Source organism: Perna viridis, chromosome 3, assembly GCF_037379345.1.
Source record: "Perna viridis isolate PV_CMFRI_1.1 ecotype Kerala chromosome 3, ASM3737934v1, whole genome shotgun sequence".
NCBI classification, from domain to species: Eukaryota; Metazoa; Mollusca; class Bivalvia; order Mytilida; family Mytilidae; genus Perna; species Perna viridis.
The window spans coordinates 19,673,393-19,695,406 of NC_142447.1; the positions used below are offsets into that span (position 1 = coordinate 19,673,393).

General features: G+C 32.4%; 1 protein-coding gene across 4 annotated transcripts in view; it reads left to right on the forward strand.

The window, feature by feature from the left end:
* The first annotated feature begins 717 nt into the window (after positions 1–717).
* LOC148621355 (uncharacterized) overlaps positions 718–22,014 on the forward strand; it is a 39,949-nt gene continuing 18,652 nt past the window's right edge. Inside the window, exons 1-8 of one of the 4 annotated variants that reach the window (XM_088575566.1) lie at positions 718–890; positions 6,128–6,274; positions 7,646–7,937; positions 10,831–10,937; positions 14,830–15,045; positions 17,148–17,379; positions 19,135–19,236; positions 21,599–21,714. In XM_088575566.1, the coding sequence (XP_088431692.1) occupies positions 6,140–6,274; positions 7,646–7,937; positions 10,831–10,937; positions 14,830–15,045; positions 17,148–17,379; positions 19,135–19,236; positions 21,599–21,714 (1,200 nt within the window). In that variant the 5' untranslated portion in view covers positions 718–890; positions 6,128–6,139. The other 3 variants (XM_088575568.1, XM_088575565.1, XM_088575567.1) reach the window with 3 other exon arrangements.

A 22,014-nucleotide genomic window follows, 5' to 3' on the forward strand; every position in this document is an offset into this window, starting at 1 on the left:
GCGTTTATTTAAATGTACGCGTCTCTGGAACTAGGTGCCCTGAAACTAAACGATTTTACATGACCGGCTGTGCAGCGTGATAACATGTAGGACTTGAGCTACATAGCCTTTAAACTGAAAGATGTAGCTTGTTGAGATTGACGTGTATGTAAGGGCATGCTTTATTTCAATGATTGAGGCTAAAATTTGAATGATTTCACAGACAGTTTTGACCTGGAGATCTTTAAATGGAATTCCGACTAGAAAATTTAGAAACTGGGAAAGGTCGACCAGTAGTTTGTAGTTCAATTATGCAGTATGTTGGATGTTTTGTCACGATTAATTCAGCTAGTTGCTCCATTTAAACTAATATCGAACCTGAATATTTCACACTGGCGCACTGCCTGCTTCGATGCATCGCGAATTTTGTTGTGCGTTTATTAAATGCCTTTCATATTCAGAACAAGGATTTATCTATATTTAACTTCTTGATCAGAATGATGAATTTAAAAATAAAACCAGAGTTCAATATTAACCATTTACAACAATAAGTTTGTGTTTAGATGTGTTTAAACTCGATCCCCATTCTTTCCTTTTATCCCATATTTTTGCAATTTAACGATTATTTAAGGCGTAAAAATTCAAACGTTGGCTATAAATTGATTCAGTACATGAGTACTACTTTGATTTCTTTGTGTAGCGGAAATAGTCGAGTAGTTCCGAGTTTATTGAATTGCTACACACCGAAACCGAAAGTAGGTCGTACTGGTTTACGAGCTGGTCCTGTTTGGAAAAAATAGGGGAATTCCAAAACAGTTGGAAAAGGTGTAACTTTACATATTTCTGTGACTTTCTAGACAAGTGCTAGAGTAACAGACGATATCCTTGTTTTGATTGTAATATTTTAACAGGTAATATTGATTCATTTCTGCAAACAATTTATACATGTTGGTGCGCATGGCCATAATTTCCTGTCGCCTAACTTAGAGTCTCAGTCCTTGTATCCCATTATAAATCATTATACTCAAGTATAGTCTGCATTTCTCGAAACTGTGCAACCTTTTTGTTTTTGTTTGGATACTGACATGTTTTTGTTATCAGAATACACATAGACGACAATCGGTTGGTCATTGGAAATTGTGAGGTTAGCTTTGACCAGGAAGAAAAACATTGTCTATTGATCACAGGTCTGAAGAAAAAATATTTGTAGTTTTTTAGGTCAATATACAAATCACTAGACCATGAAAATAAACAAACTAGCTGCAGTCACTCCTGTTTACCTGGAAAAAGTAACAGTAAGAAAATTATTTTTTTACTCAAGGGGCTAATTGTCACTAATTACCTGTTGTGGACCTGATAAATTTGAAGTAATAATTTTAATTTCTTTATTATTACTTTGTGTTATTATTACTCAATTTTTTTTTAAATTTTCAAACCATGTAAGTGAAAGACTAATAGATTAAAAATGAATGTCATGGAATGAGAAAATAAACACTCGATTATAAAGTGTTCTGTCCATAAATGAAACTAGTTTTGGTTGTGTTTCTAAAAGGAATGGAGGAATACAAAGCACCCACATAATAGAATGCCTTAATAGAACTTGCTTTCTTCTTTTTTCTTTGTTAGTCGTTTTAAAAAAGGCAGTATACTCTTCATCATGTGTGGCATATTTGCCAGTCACTGTGGTCTGCCCCCTTTGGTCTATCCCTTCATACCATTTTAGGCAGAAATTTAGTTAATACATCAGGAATGAGAGGTATTTCATCTGAAGAAAATCTATTTTCTTTATCTCTACAACGATTGACAGTAACAACAATACGTAAGTTTATTACAAAAAAAAACTTCCACAATTGTGTATATAGCAATATAATTTCAGAAGGAAACAACCCTGCTCTGCCTGCTGCATCCCTCCAAACTATCAATGAGAGTTGTACATGTATTTCGTATGTATGTTGTTGTCACATTCACATTTACTCAATATGCCTTTGTTTTCTATAACTGTGAGCATGATATGGTCAATCCGAGCTTATCTGAGGTGCATTTTCCTTTATTCATTTATAATATTCAGTATCAATAAATAAATGAAGAATAACAGATATGAATTGTTTCTATACAATGTCAAATAACAATACAGCCATGAAACAACAAGAAAATTAATTATTTTTACTTCGATTAAAACGTGTCCGTAACCAGTAACCGGTCTGAATATCAGACTCTAATAGTCTCTCAAGTAACAGTAATTTTTTTTTATTGTTACTTTGCCGACAAACAATTTATTGTGCATTGATCAACATCAAGTGTATGAAAGCCATTACCAATCTCCTTTAGGAATACGGTGCTGGGATACGTACAGTCTCAAAGGCTATACATATTTTCTGATTTAGTTTTGCCTTAGTGGTGGCCAGATTAGAAAATAAAGCTTTTGACACTGATTCTCAAAACAGATTAGCCAGAACCTTTAAATTTTGGCATAATTAAGCAAACATAAATTTGAGAATTTACATGTGAATACACATACATGTACCTCAAGCCCTCGACATGGTAAATTGATAGCTCTAGGTAGTCACTAGTGGTCAGATTTATTCAGCCCCCTTTTCTTACATTAATTTTAGAAATGTTTAACTTTTTATATGCAAAAGAATTGTGTAAAACAATCAAGTAATGATGTTATTGGCCTTTGAATCAAATTTTTACTTATTAGCAGTAAATTAAAAATGCCTTCTTTGATGGTCCAGATGATTTTGTCATTGGTGTTGATATTCATGACAAGTAAGATATAATAGGTGTCAATCCCTGTAAGAATCAGGCAGTGGGTGAAACATGATCTGAAAAAATCCCATCATTTTGATAGTTTAATTTGACAATTTGCACCATTAGAATCAAGAAAAACAGACAAGAGTTCCCATATCATGCTGGACCATTGAGTTATAATTTCATTGAAATGCACTGAAAATGCACATTTCAAGGGCAGATAACTTTGTCAAAAATCTAATTTTTGAAGTAAAACCACTATTAAAAGTCCCATTACTTTCTATGTTGAATTCAGCAATTTTCAAGGTCCCAATCTTTTTAAAGTTTGTTAAAATGAACTTTAACAGGTTTTATCATAGAGGGGACCCTTTAAAGACTCTCTCATAAAATTTGCAGCATACCTTTAATGGCTTTTTAGAAAGAACAGTGAAGTGAAAGTAGACAGGTACTAAAAATACTACTTTCCTTTTGGAAATTTGACAAATCAGTGGGCTGAAGATCTACACTCTAACAAATTATTCTCTATATCAGAGTCCAAAACTGTTGTATTCAGCGTGTACCTGACACGATAAGCTTTCAGATGATACCAAGTTTGCATATACTGGCTAAATCACAAAAAATATACAATGCATCCTAGGAACTACTTGTTTTTTTACAGACTACTTTCTGGTATGTGCAAGCGACTGGTTCCCCTTAATAGTGTATTATACCTTTTCTAAGATTCTGTTGATAAATTTCTGAGCAAAGCCAGTGATGCACATATCAAACAATGGTCTTTTCAAATAGAGAAAGTATTCTTGAGTGATATTACATTGTCAGGTCGATGGGGTTTTGACATGCATGTTTCTGATTTTTCCCGTTTTGCTTAATTCTTACAAATACTTGCATTTAGGACCTGAGAAAAAGTCTCATTTCGCTGATTATTTTCCACATCCTATTCCTGAGTAGACGTACAATGAACTCAATTTTCTTTCACCAAAAACCTACAAAGCGAATTACTGTACATAATTAACACTGGATAAAAAATCCATTTTTTATACTTTTTATCTCCTTCGACCCAAAATCTGCATGATTCTTTGGATAAACCAACTATCAAAATTTTGTTTCAAAAACAAGAAACTTATTATTGAAAATACATAGAAATTGATTTGAATATCCAAACAACGTTGTTAAAAAAATTAATGACTTTACTGAATTTGGCTATGAAGAATAGTATTATCCTTTAAAACTTGTGGTTATATTGAGGTGCAGAAGTGTGAGTGTCCTGTTATTTCAAAGCAGATGACCATCCAAGAAAGGCTTAAAACATATTATTTTATCAATTGATTCATTTGAAGACTTTAGTGCCCATGAAAAATCAAAGTTACTTCATTTTGTCAAAAACTGTTTCAGTAACAATTATGTTGATGATGGCACCACCTTCTTGCTGTGGGTGATGACTTGACCAGTCAGGTTTGAATACCAGTAGTCCATTTCACAAAATGTTGTAAGTGTATAATGATGTCACATTGCTTTTTTTCTATTATGACGTCATACATGTAACTTACAACCAATTTTACATTTACTATATTTTGTGAAATTGATTTCAAAATAAAATGCTTTCATGTACAATATATCCTATCTTCTAACACACTCTTGAATTCTGCTGTTATTTTTACATGCGCATGTGTGATGTAATATTGTTATTTCATATCTATCTTTAAACATATGGTTTACAGTTATAAAAATATTTTTTTCTGTGTACTGTACTTTTTTACTTTTTGTCTTTTCTGTCATATTTGATAATTTTGCAACTGCTGATTTTGTACTTAACATTAGTATGTAAATTGCTCTTGGTGACACCACTTAATTGACGAAACATGCCAATCTGATTGAAGATTCAACTTGCGGCATGTGTAGGAGTTGTTTTCTTTTTTAAAATTAAAAAAAATAAAAAAGATTTGGAATTTGTGATATACTGATCCAAAGTATGTATTTAGATTTTAGAATTACCATGAGAGGTAAAAAGTTAAAGGAGAATAGGCATTGAGGGCTGTTTAAATGGCATGAGATACAACCAAAATTAATCTGCAAATGTTGAAAGTGTTAATTGTGAATTAGGAGAATTGAATTCATAATAACTATTAAAACTTAAGAATTCCTAAAAATTCTTTCATTAAAAAGACAAAAGAATTTCCTTGGAAATAATCAAAATTAAAAAATTATATTAATCCTGTGTTATTTTGGTCATTTCCTGTCATCTTTCAGGTGAGGAATTAGCACACCACAGTGACTTCATATTTACATGATTTAGTGCATACATTTGTAGTTTATCATATGTGAAAAATATAAAGTAGTTTCTTGGGTGTTGGACATAGTCTTCTAGATGTTAATGTTCCCTAATTTTTCAAGGTTTTGTTTAGACAGGTTCCCTTTTATTCAGGGTTTTGGTTTACATTCATGGCTTGGGATAGACATATTTCAATACATATTCTATTTTTGTGGAAACTAAATACTGATATAATGGATCAGAAACATAGAAGCTTCAGACTAGTTATGTTTTTTCTGAGACAGGTTCTCATTTATCAAAGGTTTGGTTTAGAAAAGTTCTCATTTACCGAAGGTTTGGTTTAGAAAGGTTCTCATTTATCAAAGGTTTGGTTTAGAAATGTTCTCATTTATCAAAGGTTTGGTTTAGAAAAGTTCTCATTTACCGAATGTTTGGTTTAGAAAGGTTCTCATTTATCAAAGATTTCACTACACATCCTAATCTTTGCAGAAACCTGATATAATGGATGAGAAACATAGACACATACTTCAGACTAGTTATGTTTTTTCTGAGACAGGTTCTCATTTATCAAAGGTTTGGTTTAGAAAAGTTCTCATTTACCGAAGGTTTGGTTTAGAAAGGTTCTCATTTATCAATGATTTCACTACACATCCTAATCTTTGCAGAAACCTGATATAATGGATGAGAAACATAGACACATACTTCAGACTAGTTATGTTTTTTCTGAGACAGGTTCTCATTTATCAAAAGTTTGGTTTAGAAAGGTTCTCATTTACCAAAGGTTTGGTTTAGAAAGGTTCTCATTTATCAAAGGTTTGGTTTAGAAAGGTTCTCATTTATCAAAAGTTTGGTTTAGAAAAGTTCTCTTTACCGAAGGTTTGGTTTAGAAAGGTTCTCATTTATCAAAGGTTTGGTTTAGAAAGGTTCTCATTTATCAAAGGTTTGGTTTAGAAAAGTTCTCATTTACCGAAGATTTGGTTTAGAAAGGTTCTCATTTATCAAAGGTTTGGTTTAGAAAGGTTCTCATTTATCAAAGGTTTGGTTTAGAAAAGTTCTCATTTACCGAAGGTTTGGTTTAGAAAGGTTCTCATTTATCAAAGATTTCACTACACATCCTAATCTTTGCAGAAACCTGATATAATGGATGAGAAACATAGACACATACTTCAGAAAAGTTATGTTTTTTTGAAGAAGAACATCCATAATATTGATGACGTGTGTGATCACTTGGAAGTAGATGGGATACTGACATCAGGCATGGTTGACTCAATTAAGGTACTGTAAATGCTGTAGTTGTAAAATTTTAATGCTTTTTAATTCTTCTAATTAATACTGAATAAACATTGGCGTAGCAGCAGATATGGCCATACCAATAATTTTTGTTGGTACAGCATGCCGTATCTAAAATTCTTGTCAAAAATTAAAAAATGGCTAATTTTACTACAGGTACATTTGTAACTATTTAAAATTATGATATTAAAATGAGTTTAAACATATGTGCTTGTAGTTTCTTCCATATTTACAGAATAGTTAATGATTGTTGTGTATAGGGCAATATAAAAAAATGCAGACTGCCCAAGGGTAGTGATATGGTCCAAGAAAACTGATGTTGCCCAAGCCGTATAAGTAGCAGTCCGAACTTTTGGTATTGTCTTTCAATTCTATGGATTTTTAAACATCAACTGATCAATGTTTAACTGATAGAATGTTAGAATTTATTACTGATGTGCAATAACAATGATGATAAAAGTTGTTTGAGTTCTTTCCTAGGCTTGCCAAAAGTCTCTCTCTTGAAATATTCAATTTTCACAATAAACGTTTTGAAATCTTCAAATTATGACATTCTTCTCTATATATACATTCTGTTATTGGTTTTATTGCACCACCATAGCTTGGAAAAATTCACAAGCCTTTTACTTGCCTGAGCTACCAGGCTTGAGGCTTTATTTAAAGACTTCAGTATTTAGAATTGAAAATCAATCTCAAATATTTTATGCAAAGGCCTCGAATAACATTTCTACTTAATACAGTTGCAGAATACATGTAGTTGTAATATTGTTACAGTAATCAGTCTCAACTCTGTTAGAGAGTTGACTAATTACATGTTGCATCTGTACATCTGTCATTCATATTTGTATCAATAACTCAACAATGCTGATCCTGATTTTTCGATTTTGAGTTATGGGACTTAAATATTGGCACAAAAGATGGGTGTATCTAACTGTGCTCAGTGAAGCATTTTGTTTATGGAAAAATTCAAATAAGATAAGTACATGTATCACAATTAAGAATTACGTAAATGTCACAACAATGTTGAGGAAATTTCTATAAAACAACGAAATGAGTGGTTTAAGGAGGTAGTCCTAGGGTAAGGGGCATAACTCTTACAAATCAATTGTATGTTTGTATAAACCATTTAACATAGATATCTATGTAACTTGGAGTGATTTCATTCTGTTTCAATGAAAGCTTGATAGGCTTTGGATAAATTGAATATAATTCAAAAGTATCACTGATTTCAAGAGTTATGTCTCTTACCCTAGGTCTACCTCCTTAAGACGTTGGAACTAAACAGATTGCAGTAAACCAATATGTCTCAGAAATATAATGTGTCTGTTTAATAAACTTTTTCAATGTATTAAACAGGTAAAAACTCCAAAACCAACAGCTCAGGTTGGAGAACTATTGAATATTTTACCAAGAAGAGGAAAGAAAGCATACAATAGTTTCAAAGAAGCATTACTTGAGACAGAGAACAAAGACACTGCTGATTATCTTTCAAAGAAAGATGGAAGCCTCAAGGATCAAGAGGAGGACCCAAATTCTGAGGGAATGGGAAAAGAAAAGCAAGAGAAAACTAAGGAGTCAACAATAAAGTATTCTGAAAACAAAGAAAAAGACAGAGAATTACAGGCATCTCAACCTAATGAGAATGAAGGTAAGGTTGATAAATACATGTATGGGCTTTGTTTAGCTTTATACATACAGATCACCTGGACTAAATGATATGTCAGTAAATTCTGTCAAGTAGTACATACAGAATTTGTAGTTGAAAGAAAGTTTCTTAGCAAGCAGAGCAAAGAAAACAAATTGGAGAGGAATCCTTGATCATTTGTCTGACAAAGTAAAAAATTGATTGTAATTATTAATCCTACAGATTTAAGGAGGTAGACCTAAGGTAAGGGACACAACTCTCACAAATCATTAGAACGTTTGTATTTTGCATTTTATATCAGCATCTTGTAAGCATCAAAGTAACTCAAATGAAAGCTTGATAGGCTTTAGTGATATTGAGTATGATACAAATATATCACTGATTTCATGAGTTTTGTCCCTTACCCTAGGTCTACCTCCTTAAGGTCATTTTTTGGTTTAATATATGCAGGTAGATCAAGGCACTGAATCAGTCACTGTCTAATTCAAAAGTAACATTGTTTTTTAGTCTAATTTGTTTTAAGTCATCAAGGGAACCAAGGTTCTAGCAGAAATCAAAAGAATGTAATCCAGGAACAAGGATCACACAGGGAAAACAGACATACGCAACAGAGAACATAAGCATCCTCTGCTTTTCTAGGTTACAGACCACCAATTCAACCAATGAGCATTTGGAACGTACGCAAAAATAGTCCTACGCAGAAATTACCCCTGTTCCTCATAGTGCTGAGAAAAAAGTTCTCATCTTATTTAAAAAATTTAAACAGTTTCTGAAAGGAAAAACATTTCTGTACATTTTATAGGTGCATTTTGCTTCTCCATAATGATTTTTAAATGTACCCCTATCTTGTGAAAACACTGGGATTTCCCATGCTATTTATAGACACTTCACTTCTGGCGACCAGTACTGCACTGCAAGTCTGCTAACCCCACATGCCATTCTGAGGATTGTGAGCTGACATATGTAGAATCATGCTGATATATAGTCATCTGCAGGTTAAAGTTAAGGTAAAGTCCAGAGAAGCCATTGAATATTGTGAAATTAGCATAGAAGCCTATGGGAAGTGGAATTAGTGGTTTTTAGCCTTCTAGAAACACCCACCTAGTTGTTCATAAAAAATCAAGTCCAGGGTAGACGAAAAAGGAAAGGAAAACTATGACACGTTGAACAAATCAGTTTTCATGTTGCAGATTGATAAACCCTAACGATCTACGAGTTCATGATGACGACCATAAATTATGAATTATTTTTGACTTGTTATAATATAACACAAATGGATATGGTGAATAAGTCAAAAGGCAAAAACCCCATTGGGATAAAAAATGTCAGTTCAAGGGCATTCATAGGTCTTCAATGAAAAGCGAGGAAACCCTCACACCTCATGGCAGGCTGCAGCTGGTCCTAAAATAACACCATACATAGGTACAGCAAAATAGAAGCCCTATATACTCCAGCAACATTAAAGTTAACTGAAAGTGAAAACAAATTTATACAAACAGAGGCCAGAAATTCCTGAATAGGGACAGGTGCAAAAAATGTGACAGGGTTAAAGTACTTGGGCACCCCCTTTTAAATCTGGCCGCTGTGGTAAAAATATTACACAATAAAACACACCTGTAAATCAGTTCAAAAAGGTCTAAGTCCCTTGTTCAAACAGAAATGAAGAAACTGAGTATGAGTTACACAAAAGCACAAACAAAGGACACCTAGCAGTTGACTGACGTACCAGCTCCAGACCAGTTTTAACCTACAAAAATTTATGTCCATATTGTATGTAATATAAATCCCAATTCCTTCCATGTGGGGTTGAGAACCACGGTACATCATAGGTCATACCATAAAGACACCACTCATGTCATGCCGAAAATTGCTTTTATAGAGTGTGTTAGTTTCTATGAAAAGACTAATAGTGAATCAGTATAATTACATTTGATGATGACATAACGTTTTGTAGGTTTAAACTGGTCTGGAGCTGGCATGTCAGTTAACTGCTAGTAGTCCTGTGTTTGTACATTTGTGTAATTTTTATTCAGTTTCTTTTTTTTTTCCATTGTTACACTGTAACAAGGGACCCAGACCTTTTAGAACTGATTTTTAGGTTTGTTTAATTGTGTAATATTTTTTTTTATGATTTTAAAAGGGGGAGGGTTGTAATCACACCAATGTACTTAACCCATCACATTTTTGTGCCTTTCCCAAGTCTAGTAATTTCTTGCCACTGTATGTTTTGTTTCGTTTTCATCTATAGTTTATTTTTATGTTACTTGAGTATATAGGGGCAACTATTTGGTCGTACCTGTTTATAATGATGTTTTGGGGCCGGCTACAGCCTGTCCTATGGTATGAGGATTTCCTGGCCATTCATTGATGACCTGAATGCATGGCCTTGGGCTGACATTTTCATCCAGGTGTGGTTGTTGTCTCTTGGACGTATACATGATACCTATTCTCTGATTATTATAAAACAAAAAAATGCCATCTCTAACGATTTGACAATAATATCATTACTATATCCGTTACAACCTAGCCTTTTGATTGGTGAGTTTCTTTTGGGTAAGATAGATTATTTTGTATAGTCGAACTTGGTAGTGTGACATAATTAACTTTGATTGGTCCACAGTTCTTTATTCAAATAATTCCAAAATAGATAAGGCTTTGATGAAGAAGCCAATCACTGGAATTGATTAGAAATTAAGCTATAATAATCATTATAATTTTCGACCATGTTATGCTTGCAGTAAACCAACTTTGGGATAGTTTATGCTTGTTCATAAACTGCTTTACAGTTTAAAAAGGGTGAACTGCCCCAAAGTTAGTTATTTTGCATAACTTGTTCTAAAATTTAAAAGAAATAGTCTTTAAGTAATAACATTTAATTTCATTTTCTTTTTGTTAGATCACAGGAAATGGCCGAATTTGAACAAGAATTTAGCAACTTTGCAAAAAAGAGAAATAGTAATGAGCACAAAGGAGACTGCTTTGCAAATATGTGAAAAAAGAGGGGTAATTTAGTTAGAACTTACTGACAATTAATTGTTATAACATATTTTGTACAGTTATTTTTATACAACCACAGACGATTTTGTTCAGTCCTATAATGGTATCACGTAGTTGGCGTCTTTGTTATCGTCGTCATCATCGGTGTTTGTTAACTTTACTTTATTTACAAAAACTTGAGTAAAGCTTTTCCAATAATATTTAAAATTTAACCGCATTGTTCATAGAAACATGTTGGAGGGCCCTATAGTTCTGGAGGTTTTCATCCCACCTGTTTTGGAAATAAGGGCTAAAAGGGGGAAAATAGGTATCACCACTTATAATCATCAGAATTGATAAATGAAAGCTTATTGTTGATCTGATTTTTATGATTCAGATGTCAATCATCTCCGTTTAAAATTTATTGGATTCCTTTTGCATGCCTTTTTCAATCAGATTTCAGATATCTCTTAAGGTTTTTGAGTTCTAAGGGGCCAAGGGAGGTCTACACCTCAAAATATCAACTTTTTTATTTTAGGTCCAATATTTAAATTTTTAATTACTCGGTTATTTTCAAATTTTTATGCTATACTATGTCCAAACCAGTTGTTGTGTCTATAATGAACTATTAGTCCCTGTGCTAAATAATATTGAGTCCACACTTGCTCCAACTGTTCAGGGTTCAACCCATTGCAAAACTTGCAAATGTTGCACTCTACGATTAGCTCTTTATTTATTAATCGTCCTAATTTTTTTAGAAAATAACTGCTCTTGAAAGGTAAAAAATGGCCATTTTTGCAGCTTGTGGCATATATTTTAGGAACTAGCTGTACATAGTAAATAGAGAATAAATTTTGATTGGTAGAATAGTTTTTTTTATATTTCTGACATCAAATATATACACACTGCAAAGAAATTAATTTCGAGGTTAGCCAATCAAGTCCCCTAAGACCCTGGTTTATAATTTTTACATCCAGTCGAATTAAAAAGAACTCCGCACTTAATGGCTGTAGTATTTATATTGATGGTTTACACATATCACTAGTAAACTGGAACTACATGTACCATTTGATATCAATGCTATAATGATATTTGAAATAAATATTAAAGTAGGATCAATTTTCCTGAAATATTTTGGCAGGACAGACCATAAGGGAAAAATACAGCAGGAACTCTTCTTGCCCCAGTGCTTAAGTACCAGTCTATATAAAATTCAGGCACTAGGTATGGTATAGGTGATTTATTTTGTCACTCCACGGAACAAAAGTTTTTTCCAATCCTCTGAATTGCTATATTTTTAGGAAATATAAGTCCTTTTAAGTTGCTAATAGTGCTAGCAACTTCTTGCACTTGTGATTTGCGTAGTTATACCCCACATAATCCTGCAGATCTACGCTGTGCTACCACAACAGTATCATAGTTCTAGCTTCATATTAGATAAAAATGTACCTCTTTAAAAATATCATACACATGTGTTCTATGTGTGCTTCATGCTTATAAGAGAACTGGAACTTTATATGAAATGATCGGTTTGCTTTGAAAATTACCCAGTTTCTGATTCAGGCAATGAGGCTCGTTACAAAACTATATAGGTCATATACATTAGCAGGCCCCGATATTTATGAATATTCATTGCCTCCTGCATAATCAGGTTCTTTGTAGTGTCGTAGTACTTAAGTATCAGTCTATATATAATTTAGGCACTAGCTATGGTATAGGTGATTTTATTTTGTCACACCACGGAACAAACGTTTTTTTTCGATCCTCAGCTGCTATATTTTTAGGAAATATAAGTCCTTTTAAGTCGCTAGTAGTGTTAGCAGGCCACCTGCTTCATCGTAATCTGGATCACTGGTCAGTATCATAAACAACCCAAAGATCACCACAATGCATCTTTTCAAACATATCATACATATATGTCTATGCATGTTTTTTTTTTTTTTTAGCTTGTATTAGAACGGGAAGTTTACATTAAAAGATAATGATAGATTAGCATTGAATTTATGCAATATTACCCAGTTTCCTATTCAAACACAAGCATTCGTTACAATTGATTATGTAAAGATCATATATGTTATCAGGACACCGATAGCTATATATAGCCATTCAGGTCATAATGGTTACGAAAAAGTTTGCAATAATATCAAGGGTACCAAGATTTTAGTGGAAGTCACCCGATTTTAGAGCATATTGCATTTGTACCATTTTGGATGTTGGAAGAATGCCAAAATCAGTGAGACTGAACATTTGACAATTAGTGATTTTGAAGACTTCAGTCTTTGATTTTGTTTTCTACTTTTGTGGAAATCATACATTTATCTCCCACTGAAACCAACAAAATAAAAGCAGATCAGAAATGATAACTCTTGCAAAGTGCTAATTTCATGTACAATCTGTATAAATTTTATCTCAAAAGCACAACACCCAAATGTAAAACTAAGACTCAGGTTATGTGGTATGTATCTAATTCTGAACAATAATTAAAAGTGAATTTGGTGGGTTTTTGACATGAAGGAGTCACCTCCTGTCTGATTTTTGTAAAGACTGATACTTAATTGTGTATATATTTTAAAGGAGTATTTCAACCTATTTTTATAAGATGGAAAAATATTAGCAATCGTAAAATGGTATGGTGCTATCATTTGTGTGAAGTCCTTGAAATCATCTGTTTCTGTAGACACATGGTTTTCATTAAAAAATTCAAATATTAATTTATCTTTTATAAATTTTATAACAAGGTCCCAAACCACAAAAGAAAGGTTGGTAAAGTTGTTTTTGGGGATTTTGACCCAAACTGCTTTGAAATTAGAGATTAAAAGGGGCCAGCCTGCCGAAATAAGCATTTCATAAAATTTAAATGTATAACTTCGGTAAAATGATATTTTTCTTTGATATCCTAATTGTGTTGGTTGACTTTAACTGATGGGGAATGAGGAACCAAAAAAGTGGCAAGAAACAAATATTTCGTTATGTCAAGATAGTAACTTTACTATTAGTACATGGATCTCGTTGAAATTTTACAAGGCACCATACTACAAAAAGAAGCCTGGTATTGATTTGGGGTGTTACGACTTTAATCAATTAGGAGTAATGGGTAAAAAATGTGGCTCAAAACAGGCATTTTCCTGTTGTCTGGACAGTTACTTGTGTAAAAGTGAATGATCTCTTTTGAATTCTTTTATAAGGTGCCATTCCACAAAAGGAAAACTGATTGATTTAGTTGGTTTTGACTAGATCCGAATAAGAAATTAAGACCAGAAACAAGCATTTTTCTTATTTCTACTTTGAAGTTCAGTATAGGAAATGGATAACTGTGAATTGTATCTCAAGGTGGCATTTCGCCTATTGGCAGGTTAATTTGTTTGCTGTAGATTTTTTTTCTCATCTTTATTTTATTTAATAAATTTATCTGGATAAAATAATAAAACAAAGTCCTGAAAATTATTATGATAAGTTGAGTTGATCCAAGCTATAAAATTTCAATATTTTATGACAAAGTTTTCCTGACTTTTTAAAACAAGAGCTTTTCTTGTGCATGCCAATGAATGCTTATATTGTGAATTAAAGAAAGAATGCAATCAATGTATATAGGCACAAAAAATGCTCACAAACACACACGAAAATATGCATATATTTAAAATGTACACTTAAAATGGAAACATGAACATTTCAAAGTGTTTATTATCATTTGTGTGAGATGCCAATTCACATTCAACCCCTCTGAAAAAGAACTGTTGGGCTTATTTCTTTGCAAACAGGTAAAGTTTTCCTATATAGAGAATGAGAAGATCTTTACTTGATGCCTATGGTCTATGAAATATAAAATACTTCTTCGGTTTTCAAAAGGCAAAATGGAATTCAAAAAGAAGAAGAACTGTTGAGGATAGGTCTCTGCAATTTATTGAATTTCTTATTTCAGGTCTATGATTTGAGTGGAAAGAAAAAAGGCTGTTTTGTCAAATTTTCCAATCTTGTGAGATCAAACAAAGATGAGTCTTCTCAAAGTTCAAATAAAGAAAGGGATGATGTACAGGATCTGAATCGGAAACGTGTAGACTTTGACTTGACTTCAACAGATCAGTTATTTAATTACATGAAATTTGATCGTAAAATAAAATCTGATTTCAAAAAAGAGGTATGTTATGAATGTATACGTCTCATAATGTAAAATTTTAAAGAGGGTTCATTTAAAAATTACAAATACAATTTAGATAGTTAATATGAGACAGGGGAAACCTGAAACACTCTCAGAGAAATATACGTTTATATCACCTTTAGCTGCTTCATCTAATAAAATCTTGGTTTGACTTTCACATGTTCTGATTGTGATGTCATGATATTACAGAGTTTTTTAAGGAACCTAATTATTTTGATTTTATCATTTTTGTATTTCTCTCCTATTTAACTCCATATAATTTATTTTCTACTTTTAAGACCAATATATTGTAATATTAACACAGCAGCATTTTGAAGAATCATGGTATGTTTCATCTGTCAATGGTTCATAAAAACTTCACTTCCTTCTGTCTATTACTTTTAATCAAAATCGTATTGATGACATACAAAGTCTGGACCAGTGCCAATTTGTTATGCCTCAACTCTGAAGGAGGGGATGTACTATTTTACTCTGGTCCTTCCATATGTTCTTCAGTGTGTCCCTCTGTTCCTCAGCAGGTTTCTGTTAGCATAACTTGATTTCCATATACTGTGGAAGTACTATTATTCGTGGGGTACCAATTGTTGTGGTTTTCGTGGGTTGACCAAACCACGAAATTTGGTTCCCAGCAAATGCGAGATTCTCATTAAGGAGTATACTGAAAACATTCAAACCATGAATTTAAGAATCCAGGAACTTGTGTTTCTTCCCTGATCCACGAAAATTTGTATCCACGAATAAAAGTACTTTCACAGTAAATCAGATAGATGATAGGGGATGCTCATGTATACACTGCTGCTCCTTAATCACAGGTCTGGTTTAAATTGATCTGGAGTGACAGTTTTAGCTTTGAAACCACTTCTTATTGTTTTCAATGTACATTTGATATGTGTAGACTACTTTATGTTTGAAGTTGATCAATTTAAGTCATTGTCAGCATCATAAAATGAGTTTTCATATCTGTACCCCTATACATGGTCTAAAAGTGCATTGACCATGGCCGCATGTATAAAAACCCAATTTTTGGCCTTAAAGCAGCTGGAACTTGAGTAAACTGAACTTCATTGCATCAAATACACATAATATGATGCAACCAATGTAAAAAATCACAAAAATATTGCATTTTGTAAACTTTTGGGAAATGACAATTCAGTAATAACATTATGCTTCATTGTGACTTTAACCCTGAATAAAAGTCTTGCATTTAGCACTTATTTCCCCTTCACCATGACTAAAATATCATGAATTTGTGGAACCAGTTCTGAGTCTCGCAAAATATGATGCTATTGATTGTGTATCTCAATTAAATCTTTTGATTTGAATAAGTTTTTTTATTTTCAATTTTTTTTTGTCACATTAATGATTTGATAAAACCCTACAATCAGCATTTGATCAGGATGTAATGTGGTATCTTCAAAGTTTACAAAGTGGAGATTAATACTGATTATTTGACACAATTTTAAATACTAAAAAATGTCTCAATATAATTTGAAAACATTATGGGTTTTATATCAAAACTTTCAATCAGCTTTACACTGGTATGTTCATAAAGAGATACCCATTAATGATTTAGTTATCTATCCTGAACTTCTGAACTTTTGTTGGGGTGATTTGATTGGATAATTTTAAGGGTGTCATCATTAATAAGATCCTGGTAGGTTAGAGTTCAGTGTTCTAATTTAAGCAGACATACATGTATTAATGTTTCAATATACATGTACAATGCAGTGTTCATTCAATAAACAAAAATGTGATCAATCCAATCAAGATTGTTTAACCAGTAAACTCTGTGATATGGACAGATTGTCATGCCTGTCTGTTTATCCATCACACTATCATTAATTCTTGCCCAAGCCCCGTAAACGTGATAAAACTTGAAAAATTTCTTAAGTCTGAGATAATTCTCAACTGTTTGTGATGTCATCTATTTCAATGCTTTGATTAGAGTTACCATAGAAGTTAAGAATATTCTCAGTCTTACATGTACATGTAAATATTTTTGAACATTTTGTGGCACTGAAGCCTGAACTTTAAATATAAATTTGAATTAATTGTTAATTGTTTGTTTTCTTTAACTGCAGGATATAGCCAAAACATTTTCTGATGTGACAGATGACTATGGTTGTCTTTTTGTTCTTTTCTCTTCTGGTGGTAATGGCTTTGAATCTGATGAAATTTATGATGTAAACAGTGAAAAAATTGATAGAGGTGAAATAGTCAAATTGATTGGAGACTTAAAACAATTTAGAGGAAAACCTAAAGTTGTCATCATCAGGTCATATAATTTAGCTGATACAGCAGGTAACTCTGGAGGTAAGTAAATAATTCAAAGTACAATGAAAATTATCAAAACCAAACCCTGATTAATCCTAAATCCCATCTAAACCTAAACCAAACCCTGATTAATCCTAAATCCCATCTACACCTAAACCAAACCCTGATTAATCCTAAATCCCATCTAAACCTAAACCAAACCCTGATTAATCCTAAATCCCATCTAAACCTAAACCAAACCCTGATTAATTCTAAATCCCATCTAGACCTAAACCAAACCCTGATTAATTCTAAATCCCATCTAAACCTAAACCAAACCCTGATTAATCCTAAATCCCATCTAAACCTAAACCAAACCCTGATTAATCCTAAATCCCATCTAAACCTAAACCAAATCCTGATTAATCCTAAATCCCATCTAAACCTAAACTAAACCCTGATTAATCCTAAATCCCATCTAAACCTAAACTAAACCCTGATTAATCCTAAAACTGTCTAAACTTAAACCAAATCGTAATTTTTTTTAAGTCTTGTTTTATCAATTCAAATGTATTTTGAACCTTAGTAAGCTGAACATTTGAATTGATAAAGCAAGACTTAAAAAAATTCGGGTTTAATCTTAACTCATATAAGAACCTATTAATCTTGCAATCATGCAGGTGTTAGATTCTTTATACACTCCTTGAAATGTTTACAAATTTTTCATTTTAGCATTTTTGTATCATTTATCATGTGTTTACACAACATTTTGCTTACAAGTCTTTAAACTCACAATACAAGCTTTCATTTCAACACACACTGGGAGCATTTGTTTAAACACTCGAGTAGAGCATTCATTTATTTTTGTACATTCATTATGTTCTTTATTCAACTGGTATTTTTATAACTTTTGCCATTGTTGTTTTTTGTATTTTCATTAATTATTTTTTCCGACACACTCAGTATAGTTTCGCTTTTTACCCTTTGACCTTAATGACGCTCTTCCATGGAAACGCAAGTCATCCGATCGCAATTCTTTTTCTGATTGGCAAAATACTGATAACTTAGTGGCACTTGAAAAAACTGTACCAAAAATTTTAATTGCGTGCCATTTATTATTTCCTGAAAAAATGTAGAAAATTGTAACTAAAAATACCAAAATTATACTGCAGTGGCTATATTTTTTTAAGATAGATTTTGTTTTCTGTCTCATTTATATTTGTCAATATTATTATTTTTCATTTTTCATCTATCATGCATTTAAACGCACACCATGAGCATTTGTCTCATCATGTGTTTAAATGCATGCTAACAGCATTTGCTTATAGTGCACTTAAACACACCCTAGGAGCATTTGTTTATTGTGTGTTTAAAGGCATGATAGGAGTGTAATCCTTTAAATGCATGATAGAAGCATTGGTTTTATCGAGTGAGCGTTTTATGTGTGTCTAGGTATTGTGTGTTGGAAACCTAAATATCTCAAGGTTTATTTTTTCTGGAGTTGATCCTGGAATAGACATGGATACTGGAGTGGTGCTGCTTTGCTCACATTTTTTTTCTAGTGATGTTTGGAATCAAAACATATAGAAAAAACAACCCTTGCATGTGAAGTATTATCAAATGCCAATGTCCATGTAATTACAATCCATATGTACATGTATAGTTTGGATCTTTGAGTACTCACTATGCATCTTTGGAATGACAATGTATTTCTTTCTTCATGGAACAACTTAAAATTTAAACATGTAAGAAAATTCTTATTTTATGCCCAAAAACTGAATATTTGACACACTGATGACTTACTTTTATCTATAGTCCAAGACAGTTTAGATGCTGCTGTTGAGCCAGATCTTACATACACTGAGAAAGAGTCAAACCAGGATGACTTGTTTGTAATATCCTCAAGACCTAGATTAGGTAAGACAGTATTGTTACAGCAGTTACAATAGTAATGTTCACATAAAAGTATTAAAGTGATAGCAATCATCTATTTGATATACCACTAGTTTAATGTGTTTTACACATTATATTTGCAGTGCTTTCTTTGTAGATACATATGAATTATTTCCCTTTGGAACATTTTCTCTAGTGGTTTATAAAAAAAATGTTGAAAGATCAGCAGAGTGTTAGTCTGAATATCAAAGCATTTAATCAATTCGAACTAAACCAAAATCTGCAATACTTGATGTTTGTTTTGCAAAGGCTTTTCCCCTAGAATGAAAGTATTCACAAATTATTGTTCTGACACAAGTTGTCTCCTCAATTATTCAATATGCTTTTTAAGTAAAAAAAATATCTCCAAATGGAAAATGCCAAAATAAGAATAAATACAAAAACAGACAATAATAGTGAATCAATCCTATCATGTGTCACTTTGTTTGATTACCACATGCGGAGGCTTCCCTGCTCAAGCAGCCAACTGTTGGGCTACCGCAGGGGAGGCTTGCCTGCCTGAGCAGTTGAAAATTTGGATGGCACTTAAATATTATAAAACAGCTCAAGACCACTAGAACTATAACATACTAAAGAATGTCACGCCTCTTAGACAATGATATGGAACAAAACAATAGATTCTGTTTCACATGTTACCAAACAACCTGTCGTTATACCCCCACCACATGCAAAGTTGGGGTACATATATATAGTGATATGGTTGTCCTCCTGTCCTTCCTTCAGTCCATCCGTCCGTACTTCCTGCCTTCATTCTGAATCACAGGGGGACCCATCTCTTATCTATTACTCTTCCTACACCACTGAATGGAATTGAGTGAAACTTTCACAAAATCTTTATTAAATGTTCCCAATAATTATTGATTTTAAATCCAAATTGATACGGAAGTCAAAAGGTATATGTTATCAAATTAGGAAGTGGGGAGTATCAAGATCTTTAGTGAGAATTGCTCATAGTTTTTCTAGTTTCAATATTACTTTTGTTTACTACTACAACTGTATTGACAGTTACACTCCTTGAACTGATCCGCACAAGGATTTGATGGATCCATGACTGTTGACTGATTGATTGTGACGGATTGATGACTGATAACCGGTGACCGATTTGATTGCAGTTTTGTTATGTAAAATGATGTAAGATCTGTTTTAGATAAAAAGAAATGTAAAATAAAATAAAATAAATTGATGTTTAAATCTATTACATTATGTAAATATTTGTATAAAATTGACAAAGAAAACAACAAAAACTGTAAAATACATTGACCGCTCTGTGGTCACGTGATGCGATCACCAGTTAAATGGATCGGTTTAAAGGATCGATGACTGACTGGAAACTGATCGGTGATCCATGACCGTTCACATTTTTTGTTGCACGGTTCAGTTCAGGTACTGTAACCATATTTTTAAAAATTTTTATTGTTTTAGTTCAAATCCACTTTATTTAAAAAAATATTGGGTACATGATTTTCAATTGATTCCATACTCACATAAGAAAAACATTTAGATTGTTCTCACCATATTAAAGGATTTAATGACCTCATTTATATTTTTCCCCTTATCCTGCAGCATCTATTGAGTTTAACCAAGCAGTTTACACTTTATGAACTCTAAAGTATCAATGCCCAAAATTTTGTTATACTGCATGACTTGCTAAAACAGTTTGAAACATCCTTATGATTTAATTTCCAATCACTTTCTATCCAAATTAAGATGTGATCCTTTACCTTATTGGAATTTAGTTAGGGTTTTTTTTTTTAGTTGTGGACTGCAGATCTATTGATTTACACACCCATGTTTTCTAAAGAGAACCAACCTGTCAGAAAGCTGATTACAAATAATATCAATTTAATAAAAATGATTGTGAAAATGGAAAATGAGTCATTCAGTCCCTAGTTTTGTTATGTCTTAGTACAAAACATGAGATAAAGATGTATATTTTGCAATTAAAATAGATCATTCTTTCAATTCTATGATATGTGATGCAGTCATGCAATTTGTAAATAGAAAAAAATAATTCAACCTTTACAACTTTCTAGAAAAGCAGATGATGCTTATTTACTTTTGTTACCTTGTATGTATGTATTTTGGTTATTTCATGTTCTTTGTTGTGTTTATCTGTTTTCCATGACTGGTCTCTGTCCCTGGATTACATTCTTTTGATATCTACTAGAATCTTGGTCCCCTTGATTACTCTTACACTTAGTATGTGAGGACAACTGCACTTAAACTTTAAATTGCAAAATAATAAGTCATCACAAATTCGTGTAGTACCTTAAAGGCACAACAATAATCAACAAAATAAATACTTTGTGTTAATTTTATTTTTTAGAGAAAGGTCCGTGGATTCAGGGTGACAACATGAATGGCTCTTACTTCATCCAAGCATTAATACATGTTTTCAAAAACCATGCACATGAGAAATCTTTCCTTGAAATGTTACATGAGGTAATCTTACTGATGGAAATTTGTTATATGAATAAAGTGGCTCCTAAAAGGCGGGAATAGGTATTTGGTAAATATAATTGGAAGTATTAATATTGCATCATGATTAAAATGGGCCAATTTAAGGTCATGTGAGCAATGTCAATTCCAGAGATTTGCGATTGTTTGTTTGGTCATACTACTGGCCAAACATTTTTCACATAACCAAATATACCTAATTTGACTTCTCTATCATATTTTTCTGCTTCTCTGGCTAATCATATTTTGAAATGCTTTTAAACACCCGTCTAAGATAGGACGTAT